The sequence below is a fragment of the Podarcis tiliguerta genome, assembly GCF_965153285.1.
Source record: "Podarcis tiliguerta genome assembly, chromosome: 17".
In the NCBI taxonomy this organism is placed as follows: domain Eukaryota; kingdom Metazoa; phylum Chordata; class Lepidosauria; order Squamata; family Lacertidae; genus Podarcis; species Podarcis tiliguerta.
The window spans coordinates 1,267,526-1,288,267 of NC_139550.1; the positions used below are offsets into that span (position 1 = coordinate 1,267,526).

General features: G+C 43.6%; 1 protein-coding gene across 16 annotated transcripts in view; it reads right to left on the minus strand.

Moving 5' to 3' along the window:
* ADGRL3 (adhesion G protein-coupled receptor L3) overlaps positions 1 to 20,742 on the minus strand; it is a 524,012-nt gene that overhangs the window by 141,315 nt on the left and 361,955 nt on the right. For all 16 annotated transcript variants that reach the window (XM_083419414.1, XM_083419412.1, XM_083419411.1 and 13 more), the window contains 3 exons: positions 12,403 to 12,705; positions 11,244 to 11,347; positions 2,876 to 3,061 (listed from right to left, as the gene is read on the minus strand). In XM_083419414.1, coding sequence (XP_083275540.1) covers positions 2,876 to 3,061; positions 11,244 to 11,347; positions 12,403 to 12,705 — 593 coding nt within the window. The remainder of the gene's footprint in view (positions 1 to 2,875; positions 3,062 to 11,243; positions 11,348 to 12,402; positions 12,706 to 20,742) is intronic.

Consider the following 20,742-nt stretch of genomic DNA (forward strand, 5'->3'; position numbering starts at 1 on the left):
ATTTTATTAAATAAATAAATCCAACAGCTTGTCTGATTGTGCAACCGATTTCCACTTGCACAGTGAGATTTTCCTACCTCCCAATTCCACTGCAGCCCCACACCTGCACTCCTCCCTCCAAAAAAATATGTGGTCCGGGAAGTCCCGCAACCCTCCAGATCAGATTTTGGGTGTGCATGAAGGGCCTGCAGTGGGGAGGAAGGGAAATCTATTTTCGTGGCACTGGAGATCGCCCACCGTGGCTAAACTTCCACTGCAACCTCGTGGGTCACTCTCAAAGGAAGCCAGGCTAGTGAGTCTTTCCCTCCATTGCTATTCCATATTGCGTATGGAAGAGGCGTAACACTATATCCCCAACTTTCCCACTTATCCAAGAGAACAATAGTCTTGGTTCTTAATTGTTCCAAGTTAGGGTGGCTAAAGAAAATTAAGAAAAGCAAACTAAAGCAATCCAGAAAAGATTATGGTGATCAAAGCAGATCTTGGGTTGCCTGGAAATTAGCTCTTTTTCTTTTTATTACATTTTTTCAAACTGTGGTGGACACAGACAGGAGTGCTTTTGATCAATTCATTTGTGACCTTTCTTTTATCACTTTATCTTTTATTACTCCTTTACGAGCTGGCAACCCATAACTCATTATGATTAATTATTTTTTTAAAAACTATATTCCACCTAGTTTCCCAAAGGAATAGGAGAAGAAATCAGGGCCCAAAAGAATGCTGTCTGAGGCAGTTGCTTCATTTTCCCTTTTGAGTAGGTTGGCGCTGTTCACCACCAACAGATAGAGAACATCAAGGTCAACAGAACTGCATATACCGTATTTTTCGCGCTCTATAGGACGCACCCGACCATAGGACACACCTTGTTTTAGGGGCTCCATTTCTCCTGCCGCTTCGCTGAAGGGGCGCTGCGCAGAGAGGATAATTTTTTTTCTTGTTCTCCCCCTCTAAAACAAGGTGTGTTCAGTGCGTTCAAGGTGCGTTCAGTAGCCTTCAGTGAAGGCAACCCGAAGCCTCCGGAGCACGGCGGGAGTTCCCGCTGCGCTCCGGAGGCTTTGGCTTCCTTTCGACCTGCTCTTTGGGGCTGGTGGGGGGAAGCCCGGCTTTCCCCCACTGCCAGCCCCCAAGAGCATGTCGGGGAGCAGCAGAAAGGCTGCATGCAGCCTTGCCGCTGCCCCCCTGAGCTTGTGTGGCTGGAGGTGGGGGGAAGCGCGGCTTTCTCCCACCGCCAGCCTCAAAGAGCAGGTTGGGGCTGGCGGGGGAAGCCCGGGTCCCCCCCCCGCCCCATGGACCACACATTCGCTCCATAAGACGAACAGACATTTCCCCTTAGATTTTAAGAGGGGAAAAGTGCGTCTTATGGAACGAAAAATACGGTATGGGGAGGACGAAAGTCCTGGCTGTTTCCCCCTCTATCTGCTGTTGTTTCCTCTTCTCTCCTTCACCACTGTTCATTTCCCCTGCTCTTCCCTGTCTCAAAATTTAGGAAAAATAAGCTGAGATTTCATGGGACGCGGGTGGCGCTGTGGGTAAAAGCCTCAGCGCCTAGGGCTTGCCGATCGAAAGGTCGGCGGTTCGAATCCCGCTGTTCGGTCCCAGCGCCTGCCAACCTATCAGTTCGAAAGCACCCTTGGGTGCAAGTAGATAAATAGGGACCGCTTACTAGCGGGAAGGTAAATGGCGTTTCCGTGTGCGGCTCTGGCTCGCCAGAGCAGAGATGTCACGCTGGCCACGTGACCCGGAAGTGTCTCCGGACAGCGCTGGCTCCCGGCCTCTAGAGTGAGATGGGCGCACAACCCTAGAGTCTGGCAAGACTGGCCCGTACGGGCAGGGGTACCTTTACCTTTACATAAGCTGAGATTTCAGTCGCCTTCAACTCCCTCTGCATATTGCTGTCAGAGCCTTCAGAATTCTCAACAGGAAAATTCTTACTAATCTGGAAGAGGGGAAAAGGATGGGGAGAGGCAGGCTGCAACTGCCTAGTCCCTATAGGTTTGATTTTTATCTCCTCCAGCAATGCCTACTGGTGCAGGAGTTACTCAGACGGCCACTATAGTTCTGGGAGCGCTGCCAACACGGCTCTCTCAAGTTACTCTAGTATATACATCGCCAGGGAAGTATTATTCTGCTACCTGCTCCTACTATCCGCTGGGACAAAGCTACAAAGAGCTGTCTCACGCTGGCCCTGCATTCTAATGTTATCTGAAGCCCGAATTGTTCTTGGAATAAACAAATATTTCGCAGGGAGTCCAAAGATGATCTGTTTTGATCGCGGCAAAATGGAAGAGTAATGAAATCCCCTCTATACAAGATTGGATCCAAAAGCTGACAGAATATGCCGAATTAGATGGTTTATCAGAAGAAATAAAGAATAAATCAAAACAGGAATTTGTTTCAAAATGGGAGGTTTTCAAAGAATATCTGAAAAAGAAATATAGTAGTTTAAATTCTGTTGCAGCATTCGAGGAACTTCAGTAATAGTTGCAAGGTAGGTATAAGAAATTAGATTTATCGAGAATGAGTTTAATTATGATAAAAGTGTGTATTGGCAATATGTAATATGAATTTGAAATATGGAATAGACGGGAGGTTGGGTCTTTAGTGTTAAGACCAATAGATGTTTTATTGTTTGCTAAGAAAATTATGTGTCTATGGTTATTTTTGTAATTTGTGTGTAATTTGGTATTTGTGTTTTTCTTCCTTTTTTCTTGTTGTATAAATAAAAAACTTTATTTTTTTTTAAAAAGACGATCTGTTAAGTTAGCAGAGTGCTGAGGTCCACAGCTCCTGTGACAGATGCAAGAGGACTTCTCACAGCAAAAAGCAGACGAGAATGACAAAGATGGCGGAGGCTTCCCTGGCCGTTATCACTTACCTTGTTCAAGCTACGCGCAGCGCTGTCTTTTCCGCCAGGTGTCAAGTTTCGCAGCTGAACGTCCAGCAAGCCCACCAACTGATCCATGGCGCGAACGGAGTAGGTGATGTCTCCGGCGTTCAGGTGGCTTTTCGTCTGCTCGGCAAGTTCTCTAGCGACGTTGGCGGCTGTCTCTCCCGATTTCAACTATGGTTCAAAGAAGGCGAGAAAGCGTCAAGATATTTCACTGCTAAAAACCGAGTCTGGGCTCTCGTATCAGGGAGGTTCGGGATCAGCTTCACAACAGCAACATTTGCCTAGAGCTTTCATGTGTTTGGAGTGCTTCAGACCTCACCTGGAGTACTGTGTCCAGTTCTGGGCACCACAGTTCAAGAAGGACAGTGACAAACTGGAACGTGTCCAGAAGAGGGCAACCAAAATGGCCTGGAAACGATGCCTTATGAGGAACGGCTAAGGGAGCTGGGCATGTTTAGCCTGAAGAAGAGGAGGTTAAGGGGTGATATGATAGCCATGTTCAAATATATAAAAGGATGTCATATAGAGGAGGGAGAAAGGTTGTTTTCTGCTGCTCCAGAGAAGCGGACACGGAGCAATGGATCCAAACTACAAGAAAGAAGATTCCACCTAAACATGAGGAAGAACTTCCTGACAGTAAGAGCTGTTTGACAGTGGAATTTCCTGCCAAGGAGTGTGGTGGAGTCTCCTTCTTTGGATGTCTTTAAGCAGAGGCTTGACAACCATATGTCAGGAGTGCTCTGATGGTGTTTCCTGCTTGGCAGGGGGTTGGACTCGATGGCCCTTGTGGTCTCTTCCAACTCTATGATTCTATTATTATCTGGCTGTAATCTTTACAACATCCCTGTAAAGTCCGTCAGTATTATCACCTCCCCATTTAGCACATTCATGCGTGTGCGCTCAGAGGCTTAAGGCCACCTAGTGAGTTCAGGACAGAAACAAGATTCAAACCAAGGACTTCCTGAATCACAGCTCAGTTGTATTTATGGAAAAAAGCGTCATAACAGGCTTTAGTGGTATATGCAAATGTTCGTCATTAATGCTCTGTATCAGTGCTTCTAAAACTTGGTCCTCCGCATGCTGTTGTTGTTTTTTGGACTACAAATCCCATCACCCCCAGCTAGCAAAACCAGTAGTCAGGGATGATGGGAGTTGTAGTCCAACAACACCTGGAGAGCCAAGTTTAGAAAGCCCTGCTCTATTTCAATGTCTTAAATTATAAAATCAATTCTGAAAGATTCTAAATCTTCTACAACCCGAAGATGTCATCCTCCACTCAGTTAGCTGCTTTTCTTGGGGCTATCATGAATTAACCTACAACTACAGCTACAACAACAACATAACCTTACTCAGTCTCCCTTACAGCAAAATCATATACATGTCTATTCAGAAGTAAGTCCCATTTAATTCTGGGAGATTTACCACCAGGTAAGTATCTATAGAATTATTACCTCTTTATGCATAAATACCCTCCCTCTCTAGTCATTTTGAGAATGTATTTTTATCTTTTTGGATGATGCCTTTTGTGTTTGTTCTTTTCCATTGCCAAGGCTGAAGATGATCAACAGGCAGGCCTTTTAATTTCTCCATTAAAGGAGGATGCCTTTGATTAAAGAAGGACGCCTGTTGAGATTCATAAATCAGCACTAGCAGTGGAACTTCACAGTAGATTGAGGTACAATATAGCGGCAGTTCTTCTTTATTTTCCTTCTCTCGGTACTAGCCTGATGTGCAATTACAAAACTGAAATGATGGTTTGGAGCATTAGTGCTTAGAACCACCTTATGGGGGGAAATCTCTATATCAGAGGATCTCAGACTGCTCCACCAGGCCTAGGGCAGGGTCTGACAGACTACGAAAAGTCTACAAAAAGAGTGCTGTTGCCTGGCAGAGAATACTGTTTACATTCTTTTAAACTGCTTTTTAATGTGTGTGGTTTTTTTTAATTTTTAAAAATTATTTAAAACCCTTTTTATGTGGGGTTGTTTTTGGTGTGGTAGGGGTAAGTAACCACAGCTCTAAACACCAGTTGTTTTTTTAGGACATCTGTTTGGTGAAGACAGGGACTCTCCCTGGAGACTATTCTTAATTATTTGTGAAACAAATGTTCATTTTTAAATAGATGCAGGGGCTGATTATCACAGGACTCATCTACACGGCTGCAAATAAAAATTTACAATTTATTACAATTTTCACAGCGTTTTTTTATATGCTGTGTAGATTCTACCACAGTTATTTCAGAGAAGACCTGCGCAGGACTTCAGAACCCCCTAGATTAGCAATAGGCAGAAATCATTTTACACAGCCCATGGGGTATTCTTGATTGTTTTGGATCAAGAAACAAGCTAGAAAGATGAGCAGTTTGTATTCACCATGTATGCGATGGAAGGTTGGATCCTGAATAATCTCTACAATTGTGTAGCTGCCACAATAGGAAAACACATTTGAGTAGATTTTTTTAAAAAAGCTTAATGGGAAAATATGTACTTCAAACACCTAGAAGAGTCATTTTCAAACTGGATGACTCAATAAGCCTTTGGCACACAACCCTGACAAACCAGAGCACTAAAGTGACAACACAACCTGTCTGAGTTTCTCTTTTCAGCACTGCCATTTGGGATCACAAGTACACCCAAAACCTTTCAAAGAAAGGACTTCTTAAGAGTTCTAAAAGGATTCATTGATGAAACCTTAATACATCACTGGAAGATCAAGACCAGATGTTGGCGATCAACTTGAATCAAATCCATGAATCCAGTCTCAAGCTAAACAAGGATAAATGCCTTTTTTTTTTTTTTTTGCCAAGATGAAATAAAGTTTTTTGGCAGATAATCACACAACATGAGACAAAGCCATGCCCAGAGAAAACTAATTGTTATCTTCCTATGTAAATGCCATCCCAGCGCCAATAGCACTGATTAACCCCATGGCCTTCTTGGTATAGTCAACACTCTCAAACTAGGTTAATATTTCCAAGACATCTCCACAAAGTCAAAACCACTACACCTACTACTGAAATACCATGCTCTAATTTTGGGGTCCAGGTTTGAAGTCTGCTTTTAAGAGGATTTATATGATAATCAGCAGACTTCACTATGAGAACTACCTTATTTACTAGGAGTGTGCATTCCACCCCACCCCAAATTTGATGAAGAAAATAACCGACAGACCCCAGCTACTGTCCCGGGACGAAATAAAACACTCAGATCATGTTCTGTTCAGACCAAACATGGACTACTTAAAAGAAACCAACGACTCAGATTTGTAAACATAAATAGAAGTCAACCCAGTGTATGGCCACCATTTTGGCTCTTGCTCCATTTGGTATATTTTGGAGTTCCAGTAAAAACAAATTAGATCTTTCTAACAACACTGAACTTTCCATCCCTGAACTAATACATTCTAAGCAGTTATTTGTTGATGGCTCATCCCTCCATTCCTAATTTACGAAACCATGTGTTACGTCAGCCACCACTAAAATTCATATGCGAGGGACTGATTGTTTGACGCAGTATCAGGCAGCTTCACAAAAACTACAAATCTCTTGTTTTAATTTGGCAATTCATTAAGAAGGGCTAAAAATGTGTCTTGAGCTATGCCAAAGCCATTTCCCGTCCCCGGGGAGGAAAGCCCCTGCGCCGTTGGTTGGTCCTCAGCCACGTCAACCCAAGGCTGTCCAATCCGGACGGTCCGGGGGTGTGGCGTCGGCTATTTAAACTGCCCACGGCCAAGGACATGTCCCTTTTCTCCCTGCTTGGTCAGTTCTCCTGTCCCCCACTCCCTTAGGTTCGGCTCTTTATCTCCTAACCTTGCTATGGACTTCGGTTGGTCACCTGTTTTTTAACAGGGACCTGGTAGGAATTTTTTCCCGCTTGGCAAATTGGCATCGGCCATTTGGTTTTTCGCCTACCTCGTAGCAATTCGTCACAACTTTGTAACGTTTGGCGGTTAGGCATTGGAGTATTAGGTTGAAGGTGAGGGGAGGTAGTGGCCATCACCCACCCCTCCTATTTCAAGGGTATTCCATTAAAGAAATCCGAGGGGTGTGGTCCTATCCGAAGCCCCAGATGGGGGGCTAGGGCCATGGCACGACCCCTAGCGGCGACCCTGGGGGAGTTCCTAGTTGATGTGCATCAGCAGGGCTCCCCCTTCTGGTGGTTAACCCTTCCAAGACTCCGGCAGGCGGGCGGTTGTTAGATATAGTCGTGTGGTTTCCAATGCCTAAGCCAATACCACTCACATTCTGTAACCAATAAAGTTGTGGCCTTTTTTGCCCATTAACCTAAAACACTGTTTCATGTGTCTTTATTCCACTTCCTGGGAGGGTGTGGGACCTTGCCACGCAATTCTGAATGCAGGCAGCGGCTCACATGATGAAATGGATTTATAAAACAATTCTGTACCCACACAAAACTAGAAGCGTTCCAAGCTAGCCTTCTCTGTTGGGTTGAAATAAACGACAGACGAGTGACAAGTGTCATATGGGAGGCATCTCCCGAGCATGTCTCAGAGAGTCCCTTTTATTGAATATTACAGCATTGCCACATATGTGCTTGTTGCTGATTGGTTAACACAAATCATATGCAAGGGTTGCATATAGGCATTAATCACCAATAGATTAAAGGTTGGGAAAGGGAACACAGAATTGGACAGGTATGAAAACCTCCTTATTGAACTATTACTAGTGATTGATATAGCAAAACTCCCCAACATTCTAGTTTTCTAAGCGTAGGAAGGTGTGTCTCAATCATGGGTAGTTGAGGCAGGAGTCGTGCACCTGACGTCTTGACACCAAGCATGCCTGCTACTTACATGGGAAAGCCGTGTGGCAAGGTCAGTGCAGTGTGAGGGCAGCAGCAGGAACGTCAGATTGCCTCTGCTGCTGCACCCGGGCTGACGCTGAGCTCCTCACAGATCCCTCATAGCTCCACAACTCAAGGGAAAGAGAGAAAGGAAATGCAAAACAAGACAAAACCCTATTCTGATTGAGACTGAGAGGTGTGGAAACAGGAAATGAAAAAGCACTGGTGCTTTTTTTGAAAGTATGTCAAGATAGTGCCATCGACATACACTCCCTGCAATCTCCATCGCATCTAAATTCATGCCAAATAGGAAGAGGTTTAAAGCAATAATTTTTAAAAAATCCTAGAAGATAATAACTGCCGCCCCTACCATATGCTAAGGATGGGAGGGAGATTAAATATTATTTGAGCCTATCGCAAATAGCATACGGACACAGCCTCAATTTCCAGTGATTTATCATCTTCTCAATTGGGTCATAATGAATGTATGAGTAAGATGGTCGGAATGGAAGTTATTGGATATGAAGACGGGGCAAAGCTAAAACCTTTTCATTCAAATATTAAAGGGTATCTTTCATGAAAAGCCAACCCAGAGTCCAAAAACTTTAATAATTCAAATGGATCTGGAGTGTAATGCACCAGGATTTATAGGAAATTATGTGACCCCCTATTAATCTGATACCCTTGAATCAGGATTCTGAACAAGAGATATGAAGTGCATTTTGCCATTTGGACGGCTGAAAAGGCATCAGTTTTCAGCTTGAAATGCGGCAGACTACTTTGGCAGTCTGATGCACTGCGGTAGAAAATTCAAAGAGCCTCTGACCGAATAAATGCTTCTCTCCCAAGTGATCATATAGCTTTGTCAGCTCGCACCCTTTGTGTTGGAGACTCATCGGCAGAAAATGTCCAAAGAACTATAGGTATGCCCTTCCTTGGATTGGGAGGAGGAGGAGGAGTTTGGATTTGATATCCCGCTTTATCACTACCTGAAGGAGTCTCAAAGCGGCTAACATTCTCCTTTCCCTTCCTCCCTCACAACAAACACTCTGTGAGGTGAGTGGGGCTGAGGGACTTCAGAGAAGTGTGACTAGCCCAAGGTCACCCAGCAGCTGCATGTGGAGGAGCGGGGAATCGAACCCGGTTCACCAGATTATGAGTCCACTGCTCCTAACCACTACACCACACTGACCTTTCGTCCTCCACATGTTGCCAAACTGCAACTCCTATCACCCCTGGCTGTCAGCCACACTATCCGGGGCTGATGGTCATTGTAGTTCAATAACATCAGAGAAGTGTGACTAGCCCAAGGTCACCCAGCAGCTGCATGTGGAGGAGCGGAGATGCGAACCCGGTTCACCAGATTACGAGATTACAAGACTACCGCTCCTAACCACTACACCACACTGGCTCTCAGGAAGCCCCGATAGGCCTGGAAAAGCCGTTAATTAGGAATACTGTACACAGTGCAGCAACGAACAATAAACTGAATTAAAGACTAAGTGTGTGCAAAGTAAGCACAGTGGCCATTCACAACTGGAGATCCCAATCAAGGTTTTTTGTAAAGCAGATTTTCAGACTGCGCAAATCCCCCATCATACATACCACACTAATGAAAAGGAAAGAAAAATCTGAACACAAAGCATGCTTTGCTTTTTGCTTACACCCTGTATCAGTGGTCACTGGTTCTTATTGATTATATAGTGACAGTTCAGTTATGAATCTGTCTTAGCTCAGTAACCACCAGGCAAAAAAGAAAAGAAAAGAAAAGAAAAGAAAAGAAAAGAAAAGAAAAGAAAAGAAAAGAAAAGAAAAGAAAAGAAAAGAAAAAGTAGGAATTTTAAAGGATGCAATGAAGCATTATCTGTCCAATGAGGAAGGTACAGAAGATGTGGTTTTGGCTAAAAAGAAGGCATTTTTAATATGGTTTGAGAAGTTTGTTGTAATGATGGAAACTGAGCATATTCTACTCACATATGATTTGTGTAATACTGTCCCTGACACTGCCTGTCATTTAAGTGTTTAATAAACGGATACACCTAAACATGTCTCACCTCCCCATTTTTCAAGCTGTACATTATCGGCTTTCCAATTGCACATTCCCTCCCCCCCCCCCCCCCCGCAATTTCACATCTTGTGTCCAACAGCACACTAAAAAAGAACTTTTTCACAAACATCCTAGGATTTGCTAGGTAGGTGTTAATTAGCATAGTAAATCTAGGATGATTGTGAACCTTTTGCATTTTGCAGCCACTTGCCTCCACTGCTATACATATGCACCTGTCAGCTGAAGTTAACACTCCACGAATCTGAAGAAGAGAACTCTAGTCCATGAATGCTTATGCCATAATAAATGTGTGCCAAGGCTTTTTCCCACAGCCAGAACTCCGTTCCGGCGTCTCTCAGGTGGGCGCCATTGCCATTAAAAGAGAACAAGGAAGGCGTTCATGGCGAGTTCCAGCAATTCTTTTTCTACAAAAAAAATGTTACGCCATACAACTTTTCTCGTTTTTTCTGTTACTCATTTAGAAAGTGAGAATATTGTGATCACGTATTACAAAGAAAGGGATTCCATACTTGTTTGAAAAGCAGCTAAAATAATTTTAGAAATGGGGGAAAATACCTTATATTCAGGAAGTGATATGACCTTGATTCAGAAGAGCAAGGTAAGTCATTTTATATGGTACAACCAAGTATTATAAAATATAGCTTAGATCCAACATCAACAGTTTCTTCTTTTTAAAAAAGAAAGTCCACAATCAATTAAAAAGTTTATTTTTGTGTGTTTGTTGCTACTGATCTTAAAGCGATTTTTATATTAGTCTGACTCTTAATTTTAAACTGCTTTGGAAATTATTTCCTTTCCATTCAGATAACTTCCAAAGCTGAATAAAAAGCACCTTAAAACTGACATAGAAATTCAAATATCTTACAAACATATATGCCTCAGATAAAGATGCACAAAGTTAAAAGCATTCATGTAGTAAACAAATGATCAATACTGACGGGGAATACTGATAACACTGTGCGCTGAAATGCCGCCATCTTGGCAGCGGAAATGTTGGAGGGGCAGAGAACCAGCCCTTGCATTGGCACCGCATCCTGCGTCTGATGTCATGTGAATTCAGGTGATTGACAGCTGGGTGGCCCACAGGGAAACTGGCCACTTCTAGATCTAGCCCCCTGGTTGGATCAATTACCCTACCGCTGATGCACACAATAAGGCATCAGTTCTAATAGGGTCTTCTTGAGAAGATGTAAAAAATTCTAATATTTTGAAGACTCCCTTCCCCTGCTATTTTGAAACCTACTTCTTGACTAGCTCTCTTTTTTCACGTGGGTCTGACATCATATGCTCACTGCTCCCCTTTCTATAGCCAGGTCTCCCGATTTCTTGCATTTACTGTACTTTAGATCCAGGAGATGCTACGCAATGCTATGATTTTTGGTTCAGTCGCAGCAGAAACATATTTTTATATAAACGCAACACAGCAGGAATGGGAGCATAAGATATGAACACAAGGACATGCTAGATAAAAGCAAAACCTTACCTTCTGCGTGATATGGTTGACCCAAAGTGAAGAGCAGTTGCTAAGATCTGGCCCTTGAGGATCCCAGATCCCACCAGGAGCAAGGCACAGGAATGTTGAAACACCTAGAATGACAAAGATATGATGAGACACTATACATTTTACCTGCCCCTTGAAGTACTGATCAGTCAGTTGTTTCAAAAGAATTTTTTTCCAATGTAAAGATTAATTTCTGGGTGGTAAAAGTCTTCTAATGCATGAAGTAGTCTGTGCAGTGAATTTGCCCAAATCCTGAACTGAAATAGTCCACTTCACAGAGTTTTGGGGCTTGTTTGAGCAGAAGTGGGATCTCTGGATCACCCTAAAATGAAGAATGGGCCGCCAAAGCAATCAGGGTGCTTCAGAGATTCAGATATGGAAAAATAAGTGTTTGCAAAAACTGGACAGCTGTGAGTCTAAAATGACTCCCAGGCTGCGCACCTGGTCCTTCAGGGGCACAGTGACCCCATTCAGGACCAGGGAATCCCCCACACCCACCCGCCCCCTGTCCCCCAAAAACAGTACTTCTGTCTTGTCAGGATTCAACCTCAATCTGTTAGCCGCCATCCATCTCCAACCGCCTCCAGGCACTCACACAGGACCTTCACCACCTTCACTGGTTCTGATTTAAAGGAGAGGTAGAGATGGGTGTCATCTGCATACTGATGAACACCCAGCCCAAACCCCCTGATGATCTCTCCCAGTGGCTGCATGTAAATGTTGAAAAGCATGGGGGAGAGGACGGAACCCTGAGGCACCCCACAAGTGAGAGCCCAGGGGTCTGAACACTCATCTCCCACTACCACTTTCTGGACATGGCCCAGGAGGAAGGAGCGGAACCACTGTATGGCAATGCCCCCAGCTCCCAGCCCCTTGAGATGGTCCAGAAGGATGTTATGGTCGATGGTGTCAAAGGCTGCTGCGAGATCCAGCAGAAGGACAGGTGGGAAGGACAGGTGTTTTTCCCCAGAAGTATACAATGGACCGTTCTGCCCCTGTTGCCATTTATAATACCACAGTCACAACAACGTTTTGCGGAAAGCCAAGGAACACAGGCAAAGGACGAACAGGACACTGATTAAACAAAACTTGGACGGCTGGCTTAGCATGGCAGAGAAGTAACTTTGTTTTATGAGCTCACCTACGGTGCCCCTGGGGCACGGCTGCTTGGCCACTTGTCCTTGCCGGGTCTTGAACCATGTGATCTCACGGGCTTCCACCGTCTCGCAGCTCTCTGCCCCTATTGCAGGCAGCTGGGAAGCCGCAGGCGGCAGGTGTGTCGTCATTTCATTGGGGGCCTCCAAACCCGGGGAAGGTGTCGTTGTGCTCTTGTTCCTCCTGCCCAAAGCTGCCGCAGTGGTGGTCCGTGCAGTGCTGCTGGTAGTCAGTCGGGGAGTGGTGCTTGTGGTAGTCCCACCCAGACCTGTGGCTCCAGCCGTTGATGCTGCCAACGAAAAGCAAGAACAAGTTAAGAGGGAGGGAAGGACAGCTTCTTAGGGATCTAACAACCTCTTGTTAAAAGTGCTTCTATATGGAGACTATGTGTAACATGTGAAGTAAGCCCAGGGCCTATGTCTAGTTTGAAGTCCATATTGCGATATCGGTTTCATATTTTTTGACCTGGAAATATAGTGTGAATTGTGTGTGTGCATGCTATGCAAAAATTTGTTGTTGTTTAGTCGTTTAGTTGTGTCCGACTCTTCGTGACCCCCTGGACCAGAGCACACCAGGCACTCCTGTCTTCCACTGCCTCCCGCAGTTTGGTCAAACTCATGCTGGTCATGTTTGGTCATGTTTGGTCAAACTCATGCTAAAGTGATCCCTTCATGGATCACTGCCTTGCCATGGCAAAGGGGCTTGAATAACTCAGAGAAGCTATGAGCTATGTCGTGCTGGGCCACCCAAGATGGACAGGTCATAGTGGAGAGTTTTGACCAAACGTGATCCACCTGGAGCAGGAACTGGCAAGCCACTCCAGTATCCCTGCTAAGAGAACTCCATGGACAAAGGCAACATGCAAAAATTACTATGTGGGGGAAACTGTGAAGCCAGACAATGCTTCTCTTGATTCCTGCAGCCCTTGTTAACTTTTCTAGCTCAGCTCTTCCCTACCTCATGCAAGGAGCAGTGAATCACCAGAGCAGGCGCCGGCAAAAATCATGTTGTGGGGAAAAATGAGAAGCCAGCCAATGCCTCAACATTGCCCCATCCTTATTTCAGATATTGTGATCTATTGCTATAACGTGATGTTTAGCTAGTGATATATCGCAAGGATGAAAACCAGATATTTTCCAGTCCTACTTGTCTTGGCAGAGCTTCACTGAATGCTGGCAGACTCACACTGCAGCCACTCACAGAATACTTCCCCTACACTTGTGAAGGACAGAACCACTCAAGTGGCATTTGTGCCCCCTTTCTTGCCTCGTAGCAAATCCTAGGGACCTTCCAGTCAGTACAAATGGCCTGTTCCTTATCATGAGCAACAAGCAGAACTTCCAGGGGGATCTAAGATAAGCCAGAGTTATGTTCCTTATTCCATGCATATGAACTTCAGCAGACACCATCTACTGCAGTAGTTCTCAACCTGTGGGTCCCCAGATGTTGTTGGACTACAACTCCCATCATCCCTGAGCTCTGGCCTTGCTAGCTAGGGGTGATGGGAGTCGAACAACATCTGGGGACCCACAGGTTGAGAAAGGCTGATCTACTGGCACGCAACACTTCATTTTGCATTTGGAGACACACGATCCACACTTTAGGGTGGAAAATCCTGCAGCGTTTATAGCAGTCGAGGGAATCTGTAGTCCTCCAGACTACAGCTCACATCATCCCTGACAATTTGCCATGTTGACTGAGGCTGATGGTGGTTGGAGGGCTGCAGGTTCTCCACCTCTGCCATGAACGGAACCTTTCCCTGCTGTTGAGACTCACTGTCTTGTCAGATCATCCCTGGAAGATGCTGCTCAGGGCAGTGTTGCCATCACCTTCCCTATAGATTTTAAATACGAAGTTGGACAGGCATCTGTCGCCACTTTATATAAGGTATCCCGATTTAGACAAGGGGGGGTTGTTGGGTTCAGATCAATGGAATTCAACTACCTTGATCAATACGCCAATCTAGGGAGCAACACAGTGGGAATGAGTGAGCCCCTGCTACAACCACCATAAAATGATTACCAGAGCCTTAAGGAATGTACAAAATCTGTGCGGGATAGTAGATTAGTTTCATTAAAGGAAAAAAAATGGCTTGAAGCATAACTCAAAAATCAATTTTATGAAGACCACAAGATACATGATCATACTAACGGCACGTGTTTTAAATTTCACTTACTCATTTATGTGATTTAAAACCAGCTTAATTGGTTAGTTAGAAAAGAACAAGGCATCTGATTCATTTACATATAAATGGTTTTTCACTCTGGCTGCAACTATGATTAAATGCCAACCTGAGCAAACTTATTTGACATTCTATACAGTACAGAATACAAATCTGTCAGCCAGGTCAAAAGCAAACGGTTAAATTCAGGATAGAGCAGCCTGGGCAGCTCCGGATACGACATGGGACATTTCATTATCCTTACAATATTATCACAATTTTACCATGCTTAGCTGTATTAATGGTTTAGATCTAAAGTTAAATCATTAACATAACTAAGCATGGCAAATTAGTAAATACGTTTATTAAAACAGATGCGGGGGGGGGGGGCTTTTTAAAACAATTTAAAGACTTAAGTAAAATGTTACTTATATAACTTCTGTTTCAGAAAATTATTTTGTGATTTTGATGGAGCTAAACGGTTTTAATAAAAAGCATTTCTAGGATTTTCCGCAGAAGACTCTGATTCAATTTCTTACCATTCCTTCCTACAATGGGATATATATTCAGAGATAAACTCAGCAACCAAAAGCACCAACCTAATCAAATGACCAACATGCTGATTCAATATTTCAAAGTGAAAAAAAGAATATTTGTGCATTGGGGATTGTGCACAGAAAATTGGCTGTCACATAAAATTTAGTTATATTCACCAGTCTCCTAAAAATGTGTCTGTGCCACTCCAAAAGATAGCATGCCCTCTTACGTTGGGCCGTTTGTTTTCCCTTTTCTTCTTTCTTGGTAATTCTAAGAAATGCTTTTGTGTTGCAACAACATTTGCAAAACCTCTCTGCAATTTAAACGATACTGGAAGTGTAGAAAGGATGTGGTCACATAAATCTGCTGTGAAACAGGACTCTATATTCATTTGTATATCAGACTGCAAGCTTTCACCAGGATTGGTTAAAGCCAGCCATCACCACCCTGGTGCTCTCTCCAGATGTTCTGGACTGCCACTACCAACAGCACCAGGTGGTTTAGGTCATAATCCACTCTCCTTGTATAGGCACCGAGGAAACAAGGAACTCCTCCATCCACCTTCTGAAGATGCCATTTCATAGAACTGTAGAGTTGGAAGGACCTAAGAGGCACTATTCCAAACCCCGTGCAATGCAGGAATCTCAGCTAAAGCATCCATGACAGATGGAGAACCAACCTCTGCTTAACAACCTCTAAGGAAGAACCACCTCCCGAGGGAGACCGTTCCACTGTCAAACAGCTCTTGCTGTCAAAAAGCTTTTCCTAATGTTTAGTCGGAATCTTCTTTCTTATAACCTGAAGCCATTGGTTCGAGTCCTTCCCTCCAGAGCAGGAGAAAACAAGCTTGTTCCTTCTTCCATGTGACAGCCCTTGAGATATTTGAAGATGGCTGTCATTCCTCCTCTCAGGCTCCAGGCTGAACATACCCAGCTCCTTCAACCATTCCTCATAAGTCTTGGCTTCCAGACCCTTGATCATCTTGGCTGCCCTCCTCTGCACATATTCTAGCTTGTCAATGCCCTTCCTAAATTGTGGTGCCCAGAACTGGACACAATATTCCTGTATTTCCTGGCTTCTACTCTTTCCCACAGCATAATAAGCAACCCAAGCAAACTCCAAGCGTATCCTAGGAGCTGCAAGGCCACTCATGTGACTGGCCACAAGAATCACAAAATCTCTGCCAACAGCTGTTTGTCCTACCTTGCAGCCAAAGAGGATTTGGTTAGGAACTGCTTAAAGAGAAAACAATATTCCTTGCAGTATTATTCAGCAATACTTTTCTAAAGCATTAGAGTAATTATACACATAAGATCTGGGATGACAAGGAATAAGCGATCCAAGACATTACTCTTTTTGATACCACTATCAGTACCTGCCCACTCAACCACTTAGATGTGTGGAATTGGCGCTTTTGCAAGTACTGCATTATGTTTGCTTTGCACTTTCAAGAAATTGACCTTTCAGTGTGGCAGAACATATGCTCTGGAACTCCCTGTGCATTGACATTAGGCAGGAACCTTCACCGTGTTGTTTTCAGTGCCTTTTTTGTCATAGCAAGGCATGTAATTTGGACATGCTGTTTTAGTAAGTAAAAATGTTTCCAAATTGCAGTTTTTTATTTTACATATGCACATGTTTTATGCAACTTGATTTTAATGTTTGTTTTTATTAGCATTTTTAATTAATATTGTAAACCACTTAAAGGTATTTTGTTCTAGTAAGCAATATAAACATTAAACAACCCAAGTAGTTGAGTGCCAAAATGGAGCACTAAGGAATGAGAGAGAGGTATATGCACTCTTGGGGAAAACCAGATGTTTAATCCCTGACTGTTCAGGTTGGAATTTGCAATGTTAAAAATGAATCATGAATGGCAGGTCTGAACATTTCTACCCCTTTCTTTGATGAACGTTGCAGTTCAGAAGGGCAGTTGTAAACCTTAGAAGACTAAAGCTTACTGTGTGAACAAAGGTCCGAATGATTAAAGCTATGGTTTTCCCAGTAGTGATGTATGGAAGTGAGAGCTGGACCATAAAGAAGGCTGATCACCGAAGAATTGATGCTTTTGAATTCTGGTGCTGGAGGAGACTCTTGAGAGTCCCATGGACTGCAAGAAGATCAAACCTCTCCATTCTGAAGGAAATCAGCCCTAAGAAGGACAGATCCTGAAGCTGAGGCTCCAAGACTTTGGCCACCTCAGGAGAAGAGAAGACTCCCTGGAAAAGACCCTGATGTTGGGAAAGATGGAGGGCGCAAGGAGAAGGGGACGACAGAGGACGAGATGGTGGGACAGTGTTCTCAAAGCTACCAGCATGAGTTTGACCAAACTGTGGGAGGCAGTGGAAGACAGAAGTGCCTGGCATGCTCTGGTCCAGGGGGGCACGAAGAGGCGGACACCACTAAACGACTAAACAACAACAAAAACCACCCTGAGATCTATGGATGAAAGGTGGTATACAAATATAATAAATAATAATAATAATAATAATAGTTATTAGAAATACAAATGTTTCTTTACAGCTGAAGGAGCCTTTCTTAAGCAATGCTCAATGAGTTTTAGAAGAATATAGTGAGGAGTTAGTTTTTAGTTTAATTGGCTTGCAATTACTTCGTGAAACCAGATTTTGCCCTTCCTTTTTAACAGACACCTTTACTCAGTTTTTTAAAAACTGAAATGTTTTTTCTCTCTCTCTATCTTCCTGATGCTAAAGTAAACTAAGGATTTTGGCTGCCAAAAATCTGGTTTCACAATGCAATTGTTAGCCTTTGCTCTTAGTCTAGAGTTTCTGCTAGCTCAGATTAACAAAGATAATTGGTTTCTCACCAGATGGCAATCCTCCTTGAATGACTAGCTGCTTCCTGAATCTCTAAATCTTGGGGATGTTCACATGTTAGATTCAGCATGTGTTTAGTCTGTGTACGTGCGTGCATAAGGTTGCTCTCTGTATCATATCATATATGGTTATTTACACATAACTCCTGTTTAGACAATCATCATAGGGCTTAGATAAACATTCAAGGAGCAGAGAGCATGGACAAGGACAATTCCCATCACCCTATGCATAATCAAAGGTGACTGTTTCTGCTCCTGCTGTACTCCTATAGGCTTGAGAATTTTGGATCTTTGATTTCCCAGGGCTCCAAAATGTCCAAAAGGAAAATCATGAGTTACCCACTTTAGTTAATTGCCTTCCACAAGTTGGGAGGCAATGGAAACAATGTTGGAAGAGGGGGATCTAGTGTCCTCTTCCCTCCATCCCATCATGTGCTTACCTTTCCGTATTTGTAACACCTATAGTCTAATGCAGGGTTTCCCAAACCTGTTTTTGGACTACAACTCCCATCATCCCTAACAAGCAGGACTAGTGGTCAGGGACGATAGGAACTGTAGTCCAGAAAAAGCTGGAGACCCAAGCTTGGGAAACCCTGGTCTAACATCACAGGTAGTAAGATGGAAATTTTCATCTTTGGCATAGAATGAGTTAGCAATTACGCACATTTGCCTATAAAAGCAACCCTTCTTTTGGTCTTTGCAAGTGGCTTACTCGCATGACACAACATTCTGGCATTGAAGGTAGCCTAGTTGCTTCAAGGTCCACCTGCAGCTTTACTTCAAACCCCAGGTGAGTTTCCAGATGCTTTTGCTGTTTGGATTTAGATATTTGAGAATGATCTGTTTGTTGTAAATGATGAAGCGGTCTCTCAAGGAAGAAAAGATGCACGAAACATCCACTAAAGTGGAATGTACGTCTGTTCTGACTGCATGAAGGAGTTTTGTGCATGTACCAAAAGTTCATGTGGTAGCTAAACATGCACATATTTTGCCCCCGTGAAGAGAAATCAGGGAAGTCAAACCAACAGCCTTTCAGTTTCTGATGGGCCCAACTGTCCTACACAACTCTGGAAATATGGCAGACGAGATTATGAGAACACCATTTACTGAGGAAACAAACATGTATTGCACGAAAGAGCACTTGGTGTTAAAATCTAGTCACACGCTAGGTAAAAGTCTCAATCATTTCAATCCAACCAAGGTAAGTCTGAGAAAAACCCAAAGCCTGGCTGCAGAAGGCACAGCTCAAGTTGCAAGTCCTCTGCGGAAATCTCCAAGAAAAATACAAAGATTTGCAGTGGGAAAGCGAGCGAAAAACTATAGACCAAGCAAATTCAAAGCACGGCAAAACCCATGTTTGCATTCTGCCTCTACGCTTGCAACCTACACGAGATGTCCGGCAAAGTTAGTGCAATTACTGCTAAAAGTCTGGCTCCTTTGCCAAGGTTTGAAGCACTAGGAACTCCAGCCGTGCCAAAGTGTCTAATCCTGCCTAAAGCCACCAACCCAGTGGCCATAATCACATCTTGTGACAGCAAATTCCATATTAATTTTGCATTACATGAAGATGTATTTTCTGGAGTATGTCTTGAGTCTACTGCCAACCAATTTCACTGAGTGACCCAAATTCTAGTGATATGTGAAAGGCAAAAAGAATGGTAGCAGTCCATTACTGTGTCTATATATCCCAAAGCAAGGGAATTTTAGTCAGGGCGTGGGTGGGCGTGGGGGTAAACTCTACTTGCTTCCTGCTGCTTTCTCACTCCTGGTTAGTCCCTGAGGCTGCTACTTACCATCAAAAACATATAAAAAATTACATTTAATCAATTATTTACCATCAAGTTTAGTCCCGAGACCATTAACGTACTTTTTGCTCTATAAGACTCACTTTTCCCCTCCTAAAAAGGAAGGGGAAATTTGTGTGCGTCTTATGCAGCGAATGCAGGCTGTGCAGCTATCCCAGAAGCCAGAACAGCAAGAGGGATTGCTGCTTTCACTGCTTTTCACCTTTTGATGTTCTGGCTTCTGAGATTCAGAATATTTTTTTTCTTGTTTTCCTCCTCTAAAAACTAGGTGCGTCTTGTGGTCTGGTGCGTCTTATAGAGCGAAAAATACGGTGCCTGCCCTGTTTCTGGCTCAAAACCATGGCAGCTTAATCTCCAAGAGCTATGGTCAGAATTTCAATGTGCCAATGGAAAGCAGATGACTATTTCTACATTCTTATGTGACTGGAGAAACAGATGTACATTCAGGTTGCACTGAAATCAGTTCTGTTAATGGTTGCTCAAAGCTTAAGTTAAATTTAAGCAAATACAAGACAGGAGCAGAGCTCACAGTTCTGCAGTAACGCAAGATGATCTGTCGGATGATCAGAGAAAGATGCTTTTTATAGTTAATATGGAATTTCATTACTTTGATGCAACAAATCATTTTTGAGTGCTAGGTTGAGTTTTAGTCTTCAAATACTCTTGTACCCTGAGAAAGTTCTCAACAGAGCAGCAGGCACGACTGCACACAGGAAATCTCAGCAAAAAGCAGGCTTAGGGTAGTTAACTGAGCACACCAGATAATATTAAAGGGGCTAGTGGAGATGGGAATTTTACTTATGTTTTACTTAAAAGGAGTTTTACCTAAAAGGAGATTGTAGGTTCAAGTTCCCATTATATCATTAGAGAAGAGATCAGGAACGACAGAGGACGAGATGGTTGGACAGTGTTCTCAAAGCTACCAGCATGAGTTTGACCAAACTGCGGGAGGCAGTGGAAGACAGGAGGGCCTGGTGTGCTCTGGTC